At 45.9% G+C, this 20,253-nt stretch overlaps 1 protein-coding gene across 1 annotated transcript in view; it reads left to right on the forward strand.

The window, feature by feature from the left end:
- The window catches only part of LOC124464228 (ribosomal protein S6 kinase alpha-1-like), an 11,576-nt gene extending 612 nt beyond the window's left edge, over positions 1 to 10,964 (forward strand). The window contains 24 exon segments of the mRNA XM_047016205.1: positions 1,876 to 1,992; positions 2,709 to 2,790; positions 2,979 to 3,059; positions 3,223 to 3,302; positions 3,603 to 3,709; positions 3,835 to 3,872; positions 4,131 to 4,273; positions 4,664 to 4,734; positions 5,225 to 5,313; positions 5,448 to 5,512; positions 5,706 to 5,820; positions 6,231 to 6,328; positions 6,330 to 6,350; positions 6,496 to 6,621; positions 6,795 to 6,818; positions 6,820 to 6,861; positions 6,863 to 6,886; positions 7,407 to 7,535; positions 7,537 to 7,566; positions 8,625 to 8,786; positions 8,964 to 9,040; positions 9,280 to 9,397; positions 9,645 to 9,782; positions 9,974 to 10,964. Of these exon segments, the coding sequence (XP_046872161.1) occupies positions 1,876 to 1,992; positions 2,709 to 2,790; positions 2,979 to 3,059; positions 3,223 to 3,302; positions 3,603 to 3,709; positions 3,835 to 3,872; positions 4,131 to 4,273; positions 4,664 to 4,734; positions 5,225 to 5,313; positions 5,448 to 5,512; positions 5,706 to 5,820; positions 6,231 to 6,328; positions 6,330 to 6,350; positions 6,496 to 6,621; positions 6,795 to 6,818; positions 6,820 to 6,861; positions 6,863 to 6,886; positions 7,407 to 7,535; positions 7,537 to 7,566; positions 8,625 to 8,786; positions 8,964 to 9,040; positions 9,280 to 9,397; positions 9,645 to 9,782; positions 9,974 to 10,096 (2,100 nt within the window). The 3' untranslated portion in view covers positions 10,097 to 10,964.
- Positions 10,965 to 20,253: the final 9,289 nt, after the last annotated feature.

The following is a 20,253-nucleotide window of genomic DNA, read 5'->3' on the forward strand; positions in this document are numbered from 1 at the left end:
CCGATAGATGTTGTTATAGACCTGAACCAGATATACTGTCCGTTGTTATAGACCTAAACCAGATATATATCGTTATAGACCTAAATCTGAAATGCTATACGTTATTATAGACCAACATCATACATTGTTATATAGACCATCAACCCGATAGATGTTGTTATAGATCTAAACCAGATATACTGTACGTTGTTATAGACGTAAACCAGATATTCTGTACATTGTTATAGACCTAAACCAGATATACATTGTTATAGACGTAAACCAGATATACTGTACGTTGTTATAGACCTAAACCAGATATACATCGTTATAGAATGAAAACAGATATACTGTACGTTGTTATAGAGAGATATAACTTAATGTTGTTATCAACCTAAAAGAGATGTGACTAGCTATATACCAGGAGGAGATGTTGTTGACTTGTAGCGGTGGTCTGTCTGTTCCAGTTGTGCTGGCAGAGATATCTAATGTCTTTAGTACACAGTTAACATCTAACTATAAAAGCACAAATCTCTTTTGTTCTGTGTGTCTGTGGCTCAGTTATCTCGAGAACTGGGCATTGTATGATCTTACCCATGGCCGCTTAGTGCCGTTTGTGACGTTGTTTTGATGAGCAGTGTACGAGAAATATATACACAAGTATATATAAGCAATGGAGCCAAGATAAGACGTATAAAAAAGTCCCTCAAAAGTCCAGATTAGTTTGAATGTATGGTGTACTAGTTTGAACAGCACTCTCGTTTTCAGAGCTGAGGACAGTTCTAGCCCTCAATGTTACATAAGGAGATGATTTAAACAGTGTGCAATAGAACGCTTCCACATGTGCATGTCCGAGCAGACAGCTGGGGTGCTGGGTGCGGGACACAAGTGGCCACACATTTCCTGGTAGCCACGCTTCTTCCTGGTAGCAGGAAGGTGTGACTGACAGCTGTGGCGTTCGCACCCTCCAGTTTCTCAGCACAGGGTGGACCACTTCCCTTGAGTACTTCCTGTGTGTATGAGAGAGAGAGGGGGGGGGGAAGACTGACAGAGGGAGACAGAAGGATGGAGGGGGAGGGAGGAAGACTCAGAGAGAAAGAGAGAGAGGGAGATCAAGAGATATTTGTACTGGTGTAGTAGCAGCCTGTCAGGGTTATACCTTCCTCTCTCTGCTCTCTTCTTCTTTTTGAGCTGCATGCTTTAATGGGATCCGAACACAGCACACCCTTTTCATGTGAGAAAAGCGACCTTGACTATTACACCAAACTGAAACCTCATAAACCTATAACCTGTTTACAGTACTACCACTTTACACCAACATTACGAAAACTTTCAAATTTATTCTTTCATTACTGCTACATCCAAGGGAGTATAATTAAGAAGGGATGCTAGGGTCATGTCCCTACCAAAGCCACGGAAACACAAATTGTCCCTATCAAAAATTACAGAGTGAAAACTGTAGTTTTACTTAGTATTATAATTCACAACATCGACGAGGTCTGGTTGACAGCTGCATCAAAATCAGGAAGCTATTACTACAACCCACCTACAATATTACCACAACATCACTATAACCCACCTAAAATATTACTGCAACCTTTTCCACAGCATCAGTACAACCTTTCTACAACATCACTACAATACTACTACAAGCTTTCTAACATGACTACTGTCTTTCTACAACATTACTACAGCCCTTCTACAACCTTACTACAACCTTTCTACAATGTTATGATACGATTACTACAACATTACCATAACCATTCTACAATATCAATACAACCTTACTACAACCTTTCTACCACATTGTGACAACATTGATACATCCTTTCTACACCATTACTACTGCATTACTACAACCCTACAACTTATATCCTTTTTGTCTCTGTGTTTCAGGATGATGATGTCATTAAGGAGATCAACATCACCCATGTTGTCAAGGAGGGCTCAGAGAAGGCAGACGCCTCTCAATTTGAGCTGCTCAAAGTCCTGGGACAGGGGTCCTTCGGCAAGGTAACACACACACACACACACAGTCATACACATACATAGACATATGCACATGCACATACATATTCACACACACACCCTCACACACACATATAGACACACATGCATACCACACACACAACTCAAACCCTCACACACATGTTTTACTGTACTAGTGAGCACCTACAAGTAACTCCCATGAAAATCTTGTTATCCCTAACTTATAACCCTTACTCTATGCCCTAGCTCTAACCCTCACCTTAAAACCTAACTCGAACCCTCACCTTAACCCTCAACACTAATTCTAACCAGAACACGAAACCCCTTAAAACCTCCTAAAACCAGCAAAATGTCTACACTTTCCTTTAGTTTACTTTATTTGGGGGGGGGGCTATTTTTCTTACAAGAACAGTAAAACACGCACACACACACACACACACACACACACACACACACACACACACACACACACACACACACACACACACACAGACAGACAGACAGACACATGCAGTGTGTCCTTCTGCATCTATTGAATACTCCTGAACTCCCATATGGTTGTGTTACCTGTAAAGGCCACCTGTGTAGTGTGTTCCACTGCCATTGTGACTCTTTTCCTTCTAATCCCAATCCCTGCCCCAATACACAGTCTCTCACCTGGCCGTTAGTGTTCATGAGATCCCTTAGTGAACCTGCCCAATAGAGGTTGAAGAGCAGGTGATGAGATTGTTGTTGTGTAGGTGTTCCTGGTACGAAAGGTGACCCCACCTGACAACAACGAGCTGTACGCTATGAAGGTCCTGAAGAAAGCCACCCTTAAAGGTACCACACACACACACACACACACACATCCATCCACCCATCAATCCATCTTTCTATCTGTCTTTCTATTCATCGTGGACACTACGTATCCACGCACACACCTTGAACCCTCTTATATTTGTAAACAAACCCTAGAGTTCCTACAAACCCAGTACGAACCAAGCTCCTTGTCCTGTGCTTGTGTGCAGTGAGAGATCGTGTGAGGACCAAGATGGAGAGGGACATTCTAGCAGACGTCAATCATCCATTTGTGGTGAAGCTTCACTATGGTGAGTCTGGAGCCTGTCTGTCTGGAGCCTGTCTGTCTGGAGCCTGTCTGTCTGGAGGCTGTGTCTGGAGGGTTAGGATTTTCCTCTGTACCTTTCATGTAATTATGGCACTTTGTGCAACTGATGTGTCTGTGTGGATGTGTGTTTGTGTTGGTCTATGCAGCCTTCCAAACCGAGGGCAAACTGTACCTGATCTTGGACTTCCTGCGAGGTGGAGATTTGTTCACCAGACTGTCCAAGGAGGTAAGACTGTAGGGTTGGGAGGTGAGACTCTAAGGTTAGGAGGTGAGACTGTAGGGTTAGGAGGTGAGACTGTAGGGTTAGGAGGTGAGACTGTAGGGTTAGGAGGTGAGACTGTAGGGTGACGGTTAGAACTCTGCTAACGTGTTACGATGTCCTTGAGACCCGGGGAAAAAAAGGTTTTGAAAGGTTCACATTTTCCAACATGATATCATATACCTCTTCTGTTAAACTCTCCCCCCATGTGTGTGTGTGTGTGTGTGTGTGTGTGTGTGTGTGTGTTTGTATGTGTGTGATGTCAAGGTGATGTTCACAGAGGAGGATGTGAAGTTCTACCTGGCAGAGCTAGCTCTGGGTCTGGACCATCTGCATGGCCTGGGCATCATCTACAGAGACCTTAAGCCTGAGAAGTACGCACACACAATCACACACATAATTATGCAGTGGCTCCTGAATGTTCCTCCCTCCCCGAGACTCTATTCAACATGTCTGATCATCATCTCTGCCGCTCACGTTCTCTGTTGTTGATTTGTAGCATTCTACTGGATGAGGAGGGGCACATCAAACTCACAGGTACAATGCATACACACACACACACAACACACCAGTTCACACACTATTACACACACCATTACACACACACACACACACACACACAGTGATACACATGCACACAGATGCATACACACTGAATACTGGATTCACACGCACACTCTAAATACTGTCGGCTGGATATAATCTCCTTGTGGGCATACCTTTTGACGAAACAAAAACAAATCTGATTGGTTGTGTATTTGTGAGCAGTATTGGGATGTTGTGTACTCCCCCCAGACTTTGGCCTTTGTAAAGAGGCCATCGATCATGAGAAGAAGGCCTACTCCTTCTGTGGTACTGTGGAGTACATGGCCCCAGAGGTGGTCAACCGGCAGGGACACATCCATAGCGCCGACTGGTGGTCGTTCGGGGTACTGATGGTGAGTTGCAGTGTATTGCTTATGGATGGTTCTATTATGGTTCTGACCTTAACCCTCAATATGAGATTCTCCTTTCCAGGCTGTGCAACCACGTAAAAGTCAGTACTTTGGCTCTCTGACAACACAAGTGAACCAATATCTATTGAATTAATATGTTTATTGTGTTTGCAACCTCATTTACATAGATAGATAATAATGTCAGTTGCTGCAATGTCCCATACATTATGACACTAATTAATAATTAATAATTTCCTAAAGCAAACTGATTTTGCCTCCTGCAACTTGACAACATAAACTGAATATATATCAAAAAAGGCAGACATTAATAGAGTAGAGCCTAATGTATAATAGTTTGTGAAGAGAGCTGATGGTTGTGTTTTCCCTCCACAGTTTGAGATGCTGACAGGCTCCCTGCCGTTCCAGGGGAAGGACCGTAAGGAGACCATGAACCTCATCCTGAAGTACGTGAACATCAGCCTCGAACCATGGAAACTCCTTCATACAGTCATGACAACTGTCACTCACACAATACCCAATTGTTCCAATTCTTTAATTACTTTATTGCTTAGGTTTGTCTCTTTAAATCATGTAGACGTGCTGATCTATATTATAAATCTTTTAATCCTACAGAGGTCTAAATGAAGTATTTTTTTGAATATTGGGGAAACACTTTATTTAAATAGACTGGCTACCAACATAATTATACAAATACATGCTTGTGCTGTACGTGTCCTTATAAATATTACGGTGTCTGTGCTTTCTTGCAAGCCAATGTTCCCATTCATTTATTCAAATGATTACTGTATTGTATTTAATTAAAAGTACTGTATACTGCTGTATAATGCGTTACCCATGTGGGCTTCAAAGAAAGTGTTTCCATATAAGTTCCTGTATTTTATCACTGTGCAGAATGTCTAATGTTTTTGTGTTTGTGTGTTTCTCTGCCTGCAGGGCGCGTCTGGGCATGCCCCAGTTCCTGAGTTCTGAGGCCCAGTCTCTCCTCAGAGCCCTGTTCAAGAGGAACCCCATCAACAGGATGGGTCAGTGCTCTCTGGCCCGTCCACTGGGATGGTTAGCCAGTGGATTCTAGTGGTTTTACTAACACTGTTGCTGTGTTTTGCCAGGTTCCAATGTAACCATAGTGGTTTTACTGACAGTGTTGTTGGGTTGCCAGGTTCTGGAGCCGACGGAGCAGAGGAGATCAAACGCCACAGCTTCTTCTCGACAATCGACTGGAATGTATGTGTCTGGGGAGGCTCTGCGGTGCTAATGCACTGCAGTGCTAATGCACTGCTATACCAATGCTATACTATCACTCTCCTCTGCTCTCCTCTCTCCCCTCCTCTCCCCACCCCTCCTCCTCTCTCCACTCCACTTTTTCCGTTTCCACGTCTGTCTCTTGTGTGACGTCTGCCTTCTCCGTCCTTCCCAGAAACTGTTCAGGAGAGAGATCAAACCCCCGTTCAAGCCTGCAGTGGCTCGTCCCGACGACACCTTCTACTTCGACTCAGAGTTCACTTCCCGTACCCCGAAAGGTAAGACATGAAGGGGCTCTCTTAAAGGAACAGGTCCAGAGTCTGATTTGCAGTCTGAAGTCTGAGACCTTGTAGGGCGTCACATGGCAGCCCAGGATTTACTTACTATATACCATGGAGCAATGTCTATGAACAGGGATCATCTCTCTAATGGACAAACTTACCTGCCTACCTGGCAAAATGAGATCTTTCATTGTTTTCAGTTTGAGGCAACTTTCCACCATCGATGTAACATTTCATTGTGAAATCAACTGTCCTTTTTATGAGGCCACCTACTATAATGTGTGTGACTTTGTACATGTGTGTGTGTGTGTGGTTGTGTGTGTGACTGTGTTTGTGCGTGATTGTGTGTCTGTTTAACTGTGTGTGTGACTGTGTGTGCCTGCTGTGTGTGTGTTGCTCCTCCAGACCTCTCCGGGTATTCCCCCCCAGTGCTGGTGCTCACCAGCTCTTCAGAGGGTTCAGCTTTGTTGCCACGGCGATGCTGGAGGAGGAGGGGTCAGATGAGTCTGCCCAGCCTGCCCCCACACCCAGTGGTCCAGGTAAGCTCTCTAGATCTCCAGGAACAGGCTTGGAGTGTACACCTACATGAAGAGGGTAGGAGCGTAAACCTCTAGTGATTGGGTTGGAGTGGATAGGGTTGGAGGGTTTGTGTGATGTGTGCTCCACATCTCTGTCTCTCTGCAGCAGTTGCATGGGAAGAACGTGCTGTTCAGTGATGGCTACATGCTGAAGGAGGACATCGGCATGGGCTCCTTCTCTGTCTGCAAGCGCTGCATCCACAAAACAACCAGCACAGAGTATGCTGTGAAGGTCAAGACACACTCTCCTCGACAACACACTGGATACAATACACACACTCTGTGTCCCTATACACACACACACCCACCATTCACCTCCCCCTGGTCCCTACACAACACACACACCTTGTTCCTGTCCTAGTAGAGGTGTCTTAGATTGCGTTTGTGTGTGTGTGTGTTTTCTAGGTGATTGACAAGACAATGACGGACCCCCTCAGAGGAGATCGAGATCTTGCTGAGATACGGCCAGCACCCCCAATATTATCACCCTCAAAGACGTGAGTTAAACACTGGTAACCATGATGACACTCTAGTTTCATAATCTTCACCACTACTTTGACAGTATCTTCATCTTCATCACTACTCTGAAAGTAGCTTGTGGAAAAAGTAGCAAGTTACTATGATGGTAACATCATCTCTGTCAATTCTATGACTATCTTCATCACTACCCTAAATAGGAAAAGTGTCATGATGTACAAGACACGCACCTAAAACATTGTTAACGTTTCCTAAGGTCTTACAAAGGTACTGAATGTCACAGGCCTGTTTGGGACGTTAAAAGTACATTCATAACGTTCCCCCATCTCACCATGTTATGAATGTACCTGTAATGTACCTATAATGTCACAAAAAGGCAACATTCAGCACCTCTGAAATACCTCAGGGGAACATCACAAATGTCTCAGTTCTCCTTAGCTGGGTTCATCTACTTTACTACCATGACAAGTGGCAACTCTTCATCAGTACCCACGTGACAATATCCTGATCTCCTTGTGCTGGGGGGTGGGGCCTCTGCAGGTGTATGACAGTGGGAAGCAGGTGTTCCTGGTGACGGAGCTGATGAGGGGGGGAGAGCTCCTGGACAGGATCCTCAAACAGAAGTGCTTCTCTGAGAGGGAGGCCAGCTCAGTCCTCCATACCATCACCCAAGACTGTGGAGTACCTGCACTCTCAGGGGGTGAGAACACGCGCCGCTCTGTGGTGTTCTAACTGGACTCTACTGTACTCTGTGCTGCTCTGTGCAGTGGTGTTCTAACTGGACTCTACTGTACTCTGTGCTGCTCTGTGCTGTGGTGTTCTAACTGGACTCTACTGCACTCTGCTGCTGCTCTGTGCTGTGGTGTTCTAACTGGACTCTACTGTACTCTGTGCTGCTCTGTGCTGTGGTGTTCTAACCTGGACTCTACTGTACTCTGTGCTGCTCTGTGCAGTGGTGTTCTAACTGAACTCTACTGTACTCTGTGTTGCTCTGTGCTGTGGTGTCCTAACTGGACTCTACTGTACTCAATGCTGCTCTGTGCTGTGGTGTTCTAACTGGACTCTACTGTACTCTGTGCTGCTCTGTGCTGTGGTGTTCTAACTGGACTCTACTGTACTCTGTGCTGCTCTGTGCTGTGGTGTTCTAACTGGACTCTACTGTACTCTGTGCTGCTCTGTGCTGTGGTGTTCTAACTGGACTATGTTCTACTTTACTCTTCTACGTTCTACTCTGTTCTACTCTTCTGTACTTTACTGTTCTACTCTAGTGTGTTCTACTGTACTTTTCTCTGCTCTACTGTACTCTATACGGTTCTACTGTATTGTACGCTACTACTGTTCTAATCTGCTCTGCTCTACTCTGTTCTACTCTTCTTTGTTCAGTTCTATCATACTCTGCTGTACAATTCAAGACTTCTCTACTCTGCTACACTGTACTCTACTCTGCTCTTCTCTAAAGTACTCGGTCTGCTACAATCTACTCTGTTGTACTCAGCTTTACTCTGCCCTACTCTTTTCTGCTCTTCTGGACTGTGTTCTACTGTGCTCTGCTCTGCTATTACCTCCACCCCGTTATTTTGAAAGATGAAACCAGAGTTGAGCACAGCTAGCAGTGTTTACGGTCTCCCAGGTGGTTCACAGGGACCTGAAGCCCAGTACCACAGTACCAACTAGCAGTGTTTGCTGTCTCCTAGGTGGTTCACAGGGACCTAAAGCCCAGTACCACAGCACCAACTAGCAGTGTTTGCTGTCTCCTAGGTGGTTCACAGGGACTTGAAGCCCAGTAACATCCTGTATGTGGATGAGTCTGGTAACCCCGAGTCCATCAGGATCTGTGACTTCGGCTTCGCCAAGCAGCTGAGGGCAAACAACGGCCTGCTGATGACGCCATGCTACACCGCCAACTTTGTGGCCCCTGAGGTGAGATTGCTCTGCCATTGGTCCACATCAGTCAGGCTGCTCTGCCATTGGTCCATCTTAGTGAGCCTGCTCTGCCATTGGTGTATCTCCCTCTAAGTCATTAGTGCCAGTGTCAGCACTTGCTGGCACACACACACACACTCGCACACCTTCACCAGCATGGCTGTGTGCTTGCAGGTGTTGAAGCGCCAAGGCTACGATGAGGGCTGTGACATCTGGAGTCTTGGAGTCCTGCTGTATACCATGCTGGCTGGGTGAGCATGCACACATGCATGTATACACACATACACACATGCATGTACAAACACATGCATGTACACACACATGCATGTACACACACATGCATGTACACACACATACTCACATGCATGTACACACACATACTCACATGCATGTACACACACATGCATGTACACGCACATACATACTTACACCACATGATAATTATGTGAATGTCGACCCTTCCACTGATTCTCTCCTTCTCTTTTTCCAGCTTCACTCCATTCGCCAACGGGCCTGAGGACACTCCAGAGGAGATATTGGGCAGGATAGGCAGCGGTCGCTTCACCCTGACTGGAAGCAGCTGGGACGCTGTGTCTGACTCTGCCAAGGTACACACAACTAGCTTGGACCTCATCCATAGCTTGGTCCTCATCCCATCAATCAGACAAGCGTTTTCATTTTCTTTCCTTTACTTTATCAATCACATTTTCATATAGGGTGCCCCAGGGGTCTGTTCTTGGGGCAATACTGTTTTCACTTTGAGTTACTCTTTGGGCAAACTATTTTTCAACATGAATTGTCTCAGTTTTCCTAATGATTCGAGCAGGCTGACCATTTTCAATGGCTTCTTTTCAGGACCTGGTCTCCAAGATGCTGCATGTGGACCCTCACCAGCGCCTGACAGCCATGCAGGTGCTGAAGCACCCCTGGATCGTCCAGAGAGACAAACTTCCCACTAGTCAGCTGCCGCACCATGACCCGAAGCTAGTCAAGGTAAAGCACACACGCACGTGAAATTGATTGGTTTTCATATTCATGTCAGTTCAGTCAATCTTTTATGAACGGAAGTTTACTTGAACCTTGAATCTAGCTACCATCAGTCACGGTAGGATCAGTTGTGCTATTCAAATGTACCGTCTAGCTCCAGTCTGGCCAGATGTTGCAGTTTGTGTGTGTTCCTACAGGGGGCGATGGCAGCTACGTACTTGGCCCTGAAAAGCTCCCAGCCACCTCCAGAACTCAAACCTATCGAGTCATCCTTCCTGGCTCAGCGACGCGTCAAGAAGCTACCTTCTACCTCCCTGTAGAGAGAGAACCACCTAATCAGCTCCTTCCTTGGTCTGACAAGGCCACGCCTCCCTATAACCAGCCACGGAAAAGGACTCTGATCCCACCCTGCTTCTGACATCAGCACCCTTTCACTCTCACTACAAAGATTCTTGCCAGCTATCAATCACACTGGACAAGCAAGTGCATAGTTGAGGATGGAGGGGCAGAGACTAATCTGTGTGTGTGTGTGGAGGGGGGGGGGGGCACGGTGACATGAGAGTGATTGTCTATTGTGGCAGCAGGTTTTAACCAATGTTTGGGGCTCACTCTGATTGGCTATCCTCTCTTCTCAACATTGCTGTAATTGGTTGTTGTTTAGCTTGCTGCACGTCTACTGGTGGATTCTGTCTGTCTGTCTGTCTGTCTGTCTGTCTGTCTGTCTGTCTGTCTGTCTGTCTGTCTGTCTGTCTGTCTGTCTGTCTGTCTGTCTGTCTGTCTGTCTGTCTGTCTGGTTGTTTGTTTCTTCCTCCAGTTAATAAGTGTTCTGTTCAAGATCTGGTCTGGTCTTTCCAGCTCTGTGTCTCGACTCTGATCCATCAACCAGGAAGGGACTGACAGAGAACTAAGAGTAGAGTCCATCTGCTCTTATCTCCATGCCTGCGCTCCGAATGAACTTTCTGTTATTGTGTATGATTAAAAAGTGTTTGCCATAAATGCCTCTTGGTCTTGGTGCGGTAGCCAGAAGAATGTAATTCTGGCTGATGTTTATCGGACAGAGTGTGTCGGTATGTTGCATGACAGTGTATCTAGTCTCATTGTGGGAGGGGTCACAGGGTGTTGTGTGCATGGTGATTGGTCAGCTGCAGTGATGATACCTGGCTTCCTCCCTTTCTGCTCTCCCAATTGTTCAGAATGTCAATGTATATAATGAAATGGCAGTTTGAGAAATGTCCAAATATTTTTCAAGATGAAAAGAAAAGCCCTGAGCTAGACGTGGTGGCATGTTGTTGGAATTATTATGAATTTATCTTTTTTTCAGAGTGTTTCTTGGATATGCATATTGATTAATGCTGTCTTTTGTGTTTGCTTTTGTTGTTGGTTGTTGTTTAGTTGAGTTTTACTTTATTCCCAAAGTGACGGTTATTACTGTAGCCTACAGTGCAAGGCATTTGAAGCACTTTTAACTCCCACAACCCTTTGTTTCTCTGTCGATGTCATGTGACCTGGGACTGACTGTAGACTTGATCATATTGACAGACTTTGATGCACTCTCTCCATAAAGTATCTGATTAATTGATTATTGCTTGTCATCTATAACAGAATCCTTGCCAGAAAATGTATTTTGTCGTTGTCTGATCGGCATGATTCTGATTAAGATAGCTAACTAAACTATCATCCAGCTATAAACAGCAGGTTGCATGTTCAACCCTAATCTTTTGATTTTTCTGCTAGCTAGCCTGTACGCGGTAGAGGGCTGTGTGATCTAGCTAGCCGTAGACTATTGTAGGCTAATTGTAACTGTCTTGTAGTTGTCTAACTAGCCTGTAGACTACTGTGACCGAGTTGAATTGGTTAAACTCACAGTATAAATACCGCCCACCCGCGCCATCAAAGAGCTAGCTTTTAGGTGTCCTACATGTCATTAGTGGTTAACACGGTGCTTATAAAGGTTGTCTTCCTGTTTGTACTCAAGAGGACCAGAGTTCGAATCCCAGTGTGAATAGGGGCAAGATCGGAAGGCGACAGATAGGCGATGCAACTATCTGACACAAGCTAGCTAGCCTGTAGACTAGCTAGCCCTAGACCATAGGCATAGCTATCCCTGTAGCCGGGTGTTCATAAGCACTATAAGCATATCCGTAAAGAAAGTAGGATCCAAACCTTTTATACCTATCTCCAACCCTGTACCTGTGTCTGCTGGGTTGTTCATACACTGGGAAGTGGACTGAGGCAACTATTTAGGAGACACCAAATTATAGAAGGGTGTGAAAGATGTCCTTACCTTACACTTCTGTACATTCTACCATACAACTTATTTAAATATATATTAAAGTTTAAGTATTTCCGTCTTAACATCATAAAGGAGTGTGTACAAGTCTGAGAAATCTCATTGGCCATGTTAGTTTAACTGGTGCAACAGTTTCGGTTAAATTGAGGTATGGACCTGACGGGCATTGGGAATGAAACTACATTCTGTGCTTTGAACTGATGCCTCTTCTGCTTTTGTGATTTTAAAGGTTTTTGTGATTTTTACCTGTAGACTTAGAACTGTACGCAAGGTTAGGGCTATTCCTGCTGTACTGCTTTTTACTGCCATGTAGCCCATGGTGTGTACTGTGTCTGGTCACTAGGTGGAGGCAGAGCTAAGCTACTCCCCTCGGAGCCCCTAACTCGTCCTCTGAGCCCCTTACTCCCCTCGGGTGCAGCAATGGCGATCTGGGAGCTCCAAGGATGAAGACGATGATGATGCCTTTCTATTAAAACCCTGTCTCTGCACTAACTAGGGTCCTGTCTGCTTTTTACATACTTTCTCTGTCACTCCAGATGTCTGAAGTATGTGTGTATGTTGGTTCAGGGTCAGTGACCAGTCGTCATGCACTCTCTCTTATGCTAACCACTCTCAGAACACAGTATTACATACTGTACTTGGATACTTGGATTCTAAGTGCTATAAAGTCTCCCTGCCCCCACCCGTCTCGACTGTGCTCTGTGGGAGACAGCACCCACTGGTATTGATTTCAGACTCCATCTCAAGCAGCAGAGAAGAGAAGCCTTTTCATCAGGATCTTATTTCACATTTCCCTTAACCCAACTCTGTCCCTGGGTCATCAGAATTCCCTCAAAGAAATCACTGTCAAGTTACTTCATACACACAGACACCCAAACACACACAAACAACTATGCAGAGAGAGAGAGAAGCCACTGAGATTAAACTAATCTGGGACAGACGGTCTATGAGTGCTGGCCAGGGAGAGATAGATTGAGAGCAGGCTTTCAGTTTTGGTGTTTGGGAAGGAGGGAGACAAATATACATAGAGGACACAAGCGGGACACACAAACAAATTATTGGTAGAATTCATTTCAGAGCAATCACAGTTTATGGGGATCTATTCAATTGAAACTACTCTTCTAGAAGACTGTACCCTATCCAACTCTACTGTAGATGATGTACTCTACACATGTCAAACTATCTTCTTTACTGCTGTGTTCTAGGTCAGCACTGCTATTTTACCCTAGTATTAATAGACTTCCCACTTATCTCATTGTTATACCACTTTACTTTGTAGACAGTCTGTTTAGGTACCCATCCCTCTACTCTCAACCGTCAACTGAAACTGTGTTGTAGAATCAATACATGCTGTCAGGACAGTTCTCTCTCCATCTGCTTGTATGTGCACTATAAAGCCTCTCTCATTTCTCTCGCTCTCTCCCTTTCTGCCTCTTCTCAACCCCCCCTCTCTGTCTACCTTTCCCCCATCTGTCTCTGTCTCTCTCTCACTTTTCCTGTTAATATCAAAATATCAGTGATGTAATGCACACAAGACTAGGGGATTAAAGCACTGAACTGAACACATCCCGTCCTCTCCTGCTACCCCAGTCCATTAAAGCTTTTACCATGGTTATTTATAGCAGCCCCTCACTTCACCACCAATCTCACTCGTGACTCCTGCTCTTCTTCCCCCAGCTCTCCATCTCTCTCCCTCCCTCCCTCTCGCTCCCTCCCCACCACCATCTCTCCCCTCCCTTCTTCCCCTCTCTTGGTCTCTGTTGGATGATATTCCATCCTCTCGCTTCTCTGGAGCCATCACAGATCAACACGTCTAGACAACATCAGTTCACCCTTTAGGCAGAGGGACACTCACTATCTTTTGTTCTTTCATGTTTCTGTGTGAACTTTTTGGTAGGTATATATGTGTGTATGAGAGAGCGTTTAGGTGTGTCAGTGTGTGTTTAGGTATGTGTGTGCGCGCGAGAGAGAGAGTGACTACATCTAAGCTAACGTTCCTCCTTTTACTTGCCATCTGATGTTGAGACTGTTGCTATGGGCAACCATCAGAGTGCGAGCGAGAGGCTGTGTGCCGGCAGAGAGAGAGAGCTATCTGAGGGAGAGAACAAAAGGACATGATCCCTTTATATTTACAATAGCTTGTTTCTATTTGCTTGTCTCAGCACAGCAACAAGAGCACAGCTGAGGGGAGGAGTTGGGTGCAGTAGGCATTAGGCGGGCCGGCCAATCGGCAGATGGTGTGGAGCGAGCATCCAATGGGCAGCGATTGTGCAGCTTCCTAGCGCGAGGTAAGTCTCAGATCTTTTATTAATGAATGGAGCGACGGGCAGACAGCACTCTCATCTCTCCATCTGGCTCAGGAACGAACAGCAGCCGCTAGCACAAACAGACCTCCATCACACGCGGGCACCATCAGCCATGAAAGGACGCCACAGACACCCCCATTCGACCGAGGACACCACGACAGACACGCCCTCCATCACTGACCCTGATGGCCAACCGGAAACGCGCTTCCCCGCTCTCGCAGCCATCTCCCCCTCCTCCCTCCTGGCCCTCCCGTCGTCCGCTACTCGCAGGTCCATCTCCATGGGGGACTTCCGCCGGGTAACTGGGGGGCAACAGGGCTCGGAGCTGCCCTCCACCTCCTCCACCACCGCCCCCTCCTCCCGCCTGGTCACGCCTTCCTCCAGCATGGAGTTCCAGGCTGCTCGCCGGCGCCTCCTGGAGATGGAGGAGCGGCAGCGCGTCGTGCGGGAGATGGAGCGGCGTCTGGAGGAGCTGAGGCAGGTGTTTGTGAGCTCGGAACAGGAGGCTGTGATTCACGGGGAGCTGGTGTCACGCATCAGTGGGGCAGGCCTGCAGGGGGAGCTGCTGGTGCAGGAAAACAGCCAGAGGCTGAAGAAAGGGCTGAGGTTCAAAAAACACCGGCCAACCATCGTGTTCTCCTCCATGCTGGGACTGAGGACCTGTTTGCCTTGGCCCGTCAAACTGAAATAACCACCATCTTGGACCAACATCCTCCCCCAGTCCTCCAGCTCCCTCGTCATCCTCCCTCCATGGACCCTGCTCACTGTTAAGCTGCTCCCAGCTCTGAGGCCCCAAGGCTGGAGTGCCTACTGTCCTGACCTGGAACTGTCCCTGGAGCCTGCACCATGCAAACCGGATCTACGACACGCTACTTGCTTTGTGCTACACGTTTCCGCAACATACACATTGGATCTACTACATGCTACCTGCTACCAGACCGTGCAGACTGGATCTACGACGTGCTACATACTGCCACAACATACATGCTAGATCTACTACATGCTAACTGCGACATGCTACACGCTACCACACCATGCACACTATATCTACTACATGCAGACTGAATCTCTTACAAACTACCTGCTACATGCTAGCACACCATGCAGACTGATTGTACTGCACGTCACAACCTACCACACCATGAAGACTGATGTTCTACAGGCAACATACAGACTGGATATACAACATGCAACACGCTACCACAACATACAGACTGTATTTGCTACATGCTACACGTTAGCACACCTGGCAGACTGGATGTACTACACGCTACATACTACCGCACCATGCAGACTGGATGTACAACATGCTACAACAATGTATGTGTAGCTGCCTCCATGTTGTGTTCTGTGTCCAGCTGCTGTAGGAGCCTGGTCTGAGAGGGCAGTCAGTCTGACTGGCCTTGGTCTGGTAGACCAAACTAGCTCTACATGTGTAGAATGAGAAGGATGCAGGGATGAAAGGATCGAATGGGAGAGACAGAGGGAGGGAGAGAGAGAGATAGACAGAGGCTGTATCTGGTGTAGGACTAGGGATTGTGCGGTGGGTTAACATGGTAACAGTCGATGTTGTCTCTCTCGTTATGCAAAACCTGTGAGAATGAGATAGCTGGTGCAGGGGAGGATTATATAACTGAGCTGGGTTTACGAGATATAGAGAGAGGGAAAGAGAGTCAAAGTGAGTGTGAGAAATGGAGGGAGGGGGGGGCTTTGGACAATCTGTCTCTCTTAACCCCTAAAGTAAATGGCACAGGGCAGTAAAGGCAGGACACGAGAAGGTTTGTTAGATAAACCCAGGACAATGGAGAAAGGGGGAAGTGGAGGAAACGAGAGGGCAAGAGAAGGAGAAAAGGGGGAGGAGAAGCAGAGAGGGCTGGAAGAGCTGGAAACGTGTCTTGTTGTTTCGACTGCTCAGCTGACTCACTCCTCCTGCGTCTGACTGCAAGACCCCCAGAGCTGTGGTAACCCTTTGTAGGGGAGAGAAAAGAGGAGGAGGTGGAGGAGTTGACACTTGGACTCTTCACCCTGTAGTCTTGTTCCTTCGATCTCCTGGCAACCCCTCTTCTCTCATCTTAAGGAACCTCTAGAATGTATTCAATTCAAACTTGCTTTGATGGAAGAACAGTATCTACTCAGTGTTCTCTGATACTATGCTGCTGGATAGTGTGACGCAGTGACGGAGTATTACGCTGTCGGTGGTGCAAACGTAGCCATTCATTGCACAGCTATGCTGCACTTTTATCTTTGTACCTTATAGCGGATGACCTTGCTATTCATCACACTCCCACATTTGCCCTACTTCTCCACCCTGAACCACTTTCACTCTCCCTCTCTTCCTCCTTTTTTGTCACTCCGTCTGTCCTTTCCTCTCTCTGTCCTCTGTCCCTCCCACTCTCTCCTCTCGTGCTTCAGTAAGTGTGATTAGAAAGCCAAATCACTAGAAAAATCTATTTTTGGAAAATGGAAGGTTATGAAAGGCATTCTCTGTGGTACACAGCGAATGTGTGGAAAACCTTAGGCAAGCACACCTCTGCACACAAAACAAATATAAAATATACTATTCAAGATGTTCTGAGTATACATAGTTTCATGAGAAATACAGAGGACATATACAGTAGTATAGTTGTATAGATCAGATAGTTTGCTAGGCAACAAGGCCACAAGCTAGGCTAAAATGCTGCGCCATAGGATACATGGTTACGTAGTATGCTATAAGACAACACGCTAGGCTGAAAGGTTACATGCAAGGCAAGAAAGCTACATCATGGGCTACATGCCAGGCTACAAGGCTACACGTTAGGCTGTAAGGCAATATATTAGGCTAAAGGGCTACATGCTAAGGTACAGGGCTAAGCTCAACCGAAGCCTGATAACGACACATTCATTTGAATCAGGTGTGTTGGAAGAGGGAACCATAGAGCATGCAGGCATGAGGCAGGTTTGAGACAGTCTGCTCTAAACACTCATTCTGCCCCCCCCCCCCTAGCTCCTCCCCCCCCTAGCTCCTCCCCCAACACTCAATGTCATTGGCCATGCACTGGAACTGGATGTCTTAAATGTCTACTGCCTGTGTGTTTGCCCCATTATGCAGCTGATAAGAACATTATGATGGATTTGTTGAGTGCAAGGATCCCCCTGTAAAACAGTTGCTATGAGAAACAGAGTGATGCCAACAGAGAGTATCAGACAAACCCACTAGTGATGTTGTTGGTCCTGGAAGACGTGTATGTCTTGATGCATCCCAGACACAAATCCTTTAGGTTTGCTTACAAGGGCTAAATTGAGGTTTCAAGAGGTTCACCATAGGGGCATCTGTGTCGGTTTGTGAACATCAAGCCTGACCAGACTAGTGTTGGTATTTGCAGTAAAGACTTGTCATGTCAGTATCAACAGCAACTTTAGACTAAACTAGTTGAAACTGGTGACACCATCAGATGTGTTGAAAGAAGGCTAAGATGTTTCATTTCCATTTGGCTTCTTAAATATTATTACACTGTATGCTTGGATTGCTACTTTATTACATGCCTTAATGCAGGTCCATGTATAGAATGTTTAATAGTATGAAGACAGAGGTGCAATCTTGACCATGCCCAGCCTCTGCCAGGACATCATCGTTCAGGTTCTTCATTCCTCTCTTTCTGTGGCACCTTTCAGTGTTTTACTATATATATTCAAAAAATCCCAAAGATTTCTGGGTCCACTTGCGGATGAATGTAATGCTTTATGTTCTTATTTCTTCTCTAACCTTGACCTTCTGACACTGGTAATTACCTATATCTGTTTTGATCTTACTCCTTATGTGATTTGATGCTACTCTTGTATAGATTCTTTGGTGTCAGGAGTCTGTCATCATAGACCCCTCCCCCTCCTCTGATTGCAGTCTGTTATCATAGACCCCTCCCCCTCCTCTGATTGCAGTCTGTCATCATAGACCCCTCCCCCACCTCTGATTGCAGTCTGTCATCATAGACCCCTCCCCCACCTCTGATTGCAGTCTGTCATCATAGACCCCTCCCCCTCCTCTGATTGCAGTCTGTTATCATAGACCCCTCCCCCACCTCTGATTGCAGTCTGTCATCATAGACCCCTCCCCCACCTCTGATTGCAGTCTGTCATCATAGACCCCTCCCCCTCCTCTGATTGCAGTCTGTCATCATAGACCCCTCCCCCTCCTCTGATTGCAGTCTGTCATCATAGACCCCTCCCCCACCTTGATTGCAGTCTGTCCTCGGCACCCCTCCTTTGCCTGATTCAGTTGTGGAACTAACAAATACCAGATCATTTCAATCAGCTACCAGATCATCTTAGTCAGATGTCACTAATGGAGACAAGAAACACAAACTCAGAAGCATCAACTACCACAGGACTGTGTTTTATGTAAATGTTGCTGTTCTCTATGAATGTAATAACCATGTGTGACTGGTGCTGTGAATTTGAATCTGTTGTTAGAATAAGCCACAGGAAACCATATACAATCTGACTCATTTATCTTTCTGTAGTTGTCTTCCTGAAATTTTGTTCAAGATATTTAAGTTCCTAACTCAACAGTGACGTTGCCCCGACAGAAATGTAATGTCAAAAGTTTTAATGTTCTGATTAGAAAATGTACAATCCTGAACATACAGCCTGATACATTTTCATTGCTTTGTATAAGGATGAAGGAATAAATTAACTGCTAATTTTAATGATGTGCAATGTGGTATTTTGTTCAAAAGATTACCTCAATATCTTTCCTGTTGAAATTGTAAAGCTGTACAAGTATGAATTGTAAAAGGCTAGACTTCAGGGCTAAACAAAGGATTGTTTAGTGTGTTTGTGGGTGAGGTGTTGAGTATGCTTAAGGGCTTGGGTGTTCAGTATTCTTAGATATCCACTACACTGTTACACGAGGGGAACTACTGCCACTACACCGTTACACTAGGGGAACTTTTTCACACGTAATTATGTTCTGCTCTCCTGTCTTTTCACTTCTTACTATTAATATATAAATGTGTTTTTATCTCCTCACAGTGCTTTCCAGTGTAATCCCCTTCCCCACCCCCACCCCACTTCCACCACTCTTTCTCTCCTCTCCCTGTTGGACAGCCATGTTATTGCAACTAACCTTACGTAACCCTTACCCACCTTACCCAAACCTAACCCTATTCCACTGGTCCTGATTTAACCAGACTCTGCATCCTGCTAGCAAGCTGATGCAGCACTGTTAGAGAGAGAGAGACCTCACTGGCTATGGAACCAATGCTGGACTGCAAATTAACCTTGACTCAAACATTCTTTACTCTATGTGTTCTACCTGCTGACTCAAACACTCTTTACTGTGTGTGTGTTTGTCTGTGAGCGTGTGCTACTCTGTGTAGCCCCATGGTGTGTTTGTGGCAGTCCAATGATCAAGGTCTTGATCACAGGCCTGGAAGTCACATTGCCACAACAAACTTTATTTCTTGTTGGTTGTAGAATCCACAACCTGTCATGGAAGGCAGACCTACACATTGCATGTCGTTCCTTCAAGCTGCACTGTCTCCTTAAAAGCGAGGCATGTCTACTTGGATGAATCTCAGTCACTCAGACACTTTTACATAAACTATCCTGCCCTCTAGTGGTGGATTTCAGGACATGGGATTTTCCTCCTTGCCACCTGCCACAAGAGGACAGTGTTCAATAGGATACTATGAAGACACAGATATTGAGTTCTGTTCAAATGTACTCAAATGCGCACAACTCAACCATTTTTGTTGCTGTTGTACCTTCTTCAGAATGGCGTCCGTGTTGCTGGTTCAGGTGAGGTCAACCAAGATTTCGGAAAACTCAATCAGATTAATCCTCTTATCCTCCTTCCTATGTTGCATCAGGTGACCAAACACACATGTTCACGAAACACAAA

The sequence above is a fragment of the Hypomesus transpacificus genome, chromosome 3 (genome assembly GCF_021917145.1).
Source record: "Hypomesus transpacificus isolate Combined female chromosome 3, fHypTra1, whole genome shotgun sequence".
NCBI classification, from domain to species: Eukaryota; Metazoa; Chordata; class Actinopteri; order Osmeriformes; family Osmeridae; genus Hypomesus; species Hypomesus transpacificus.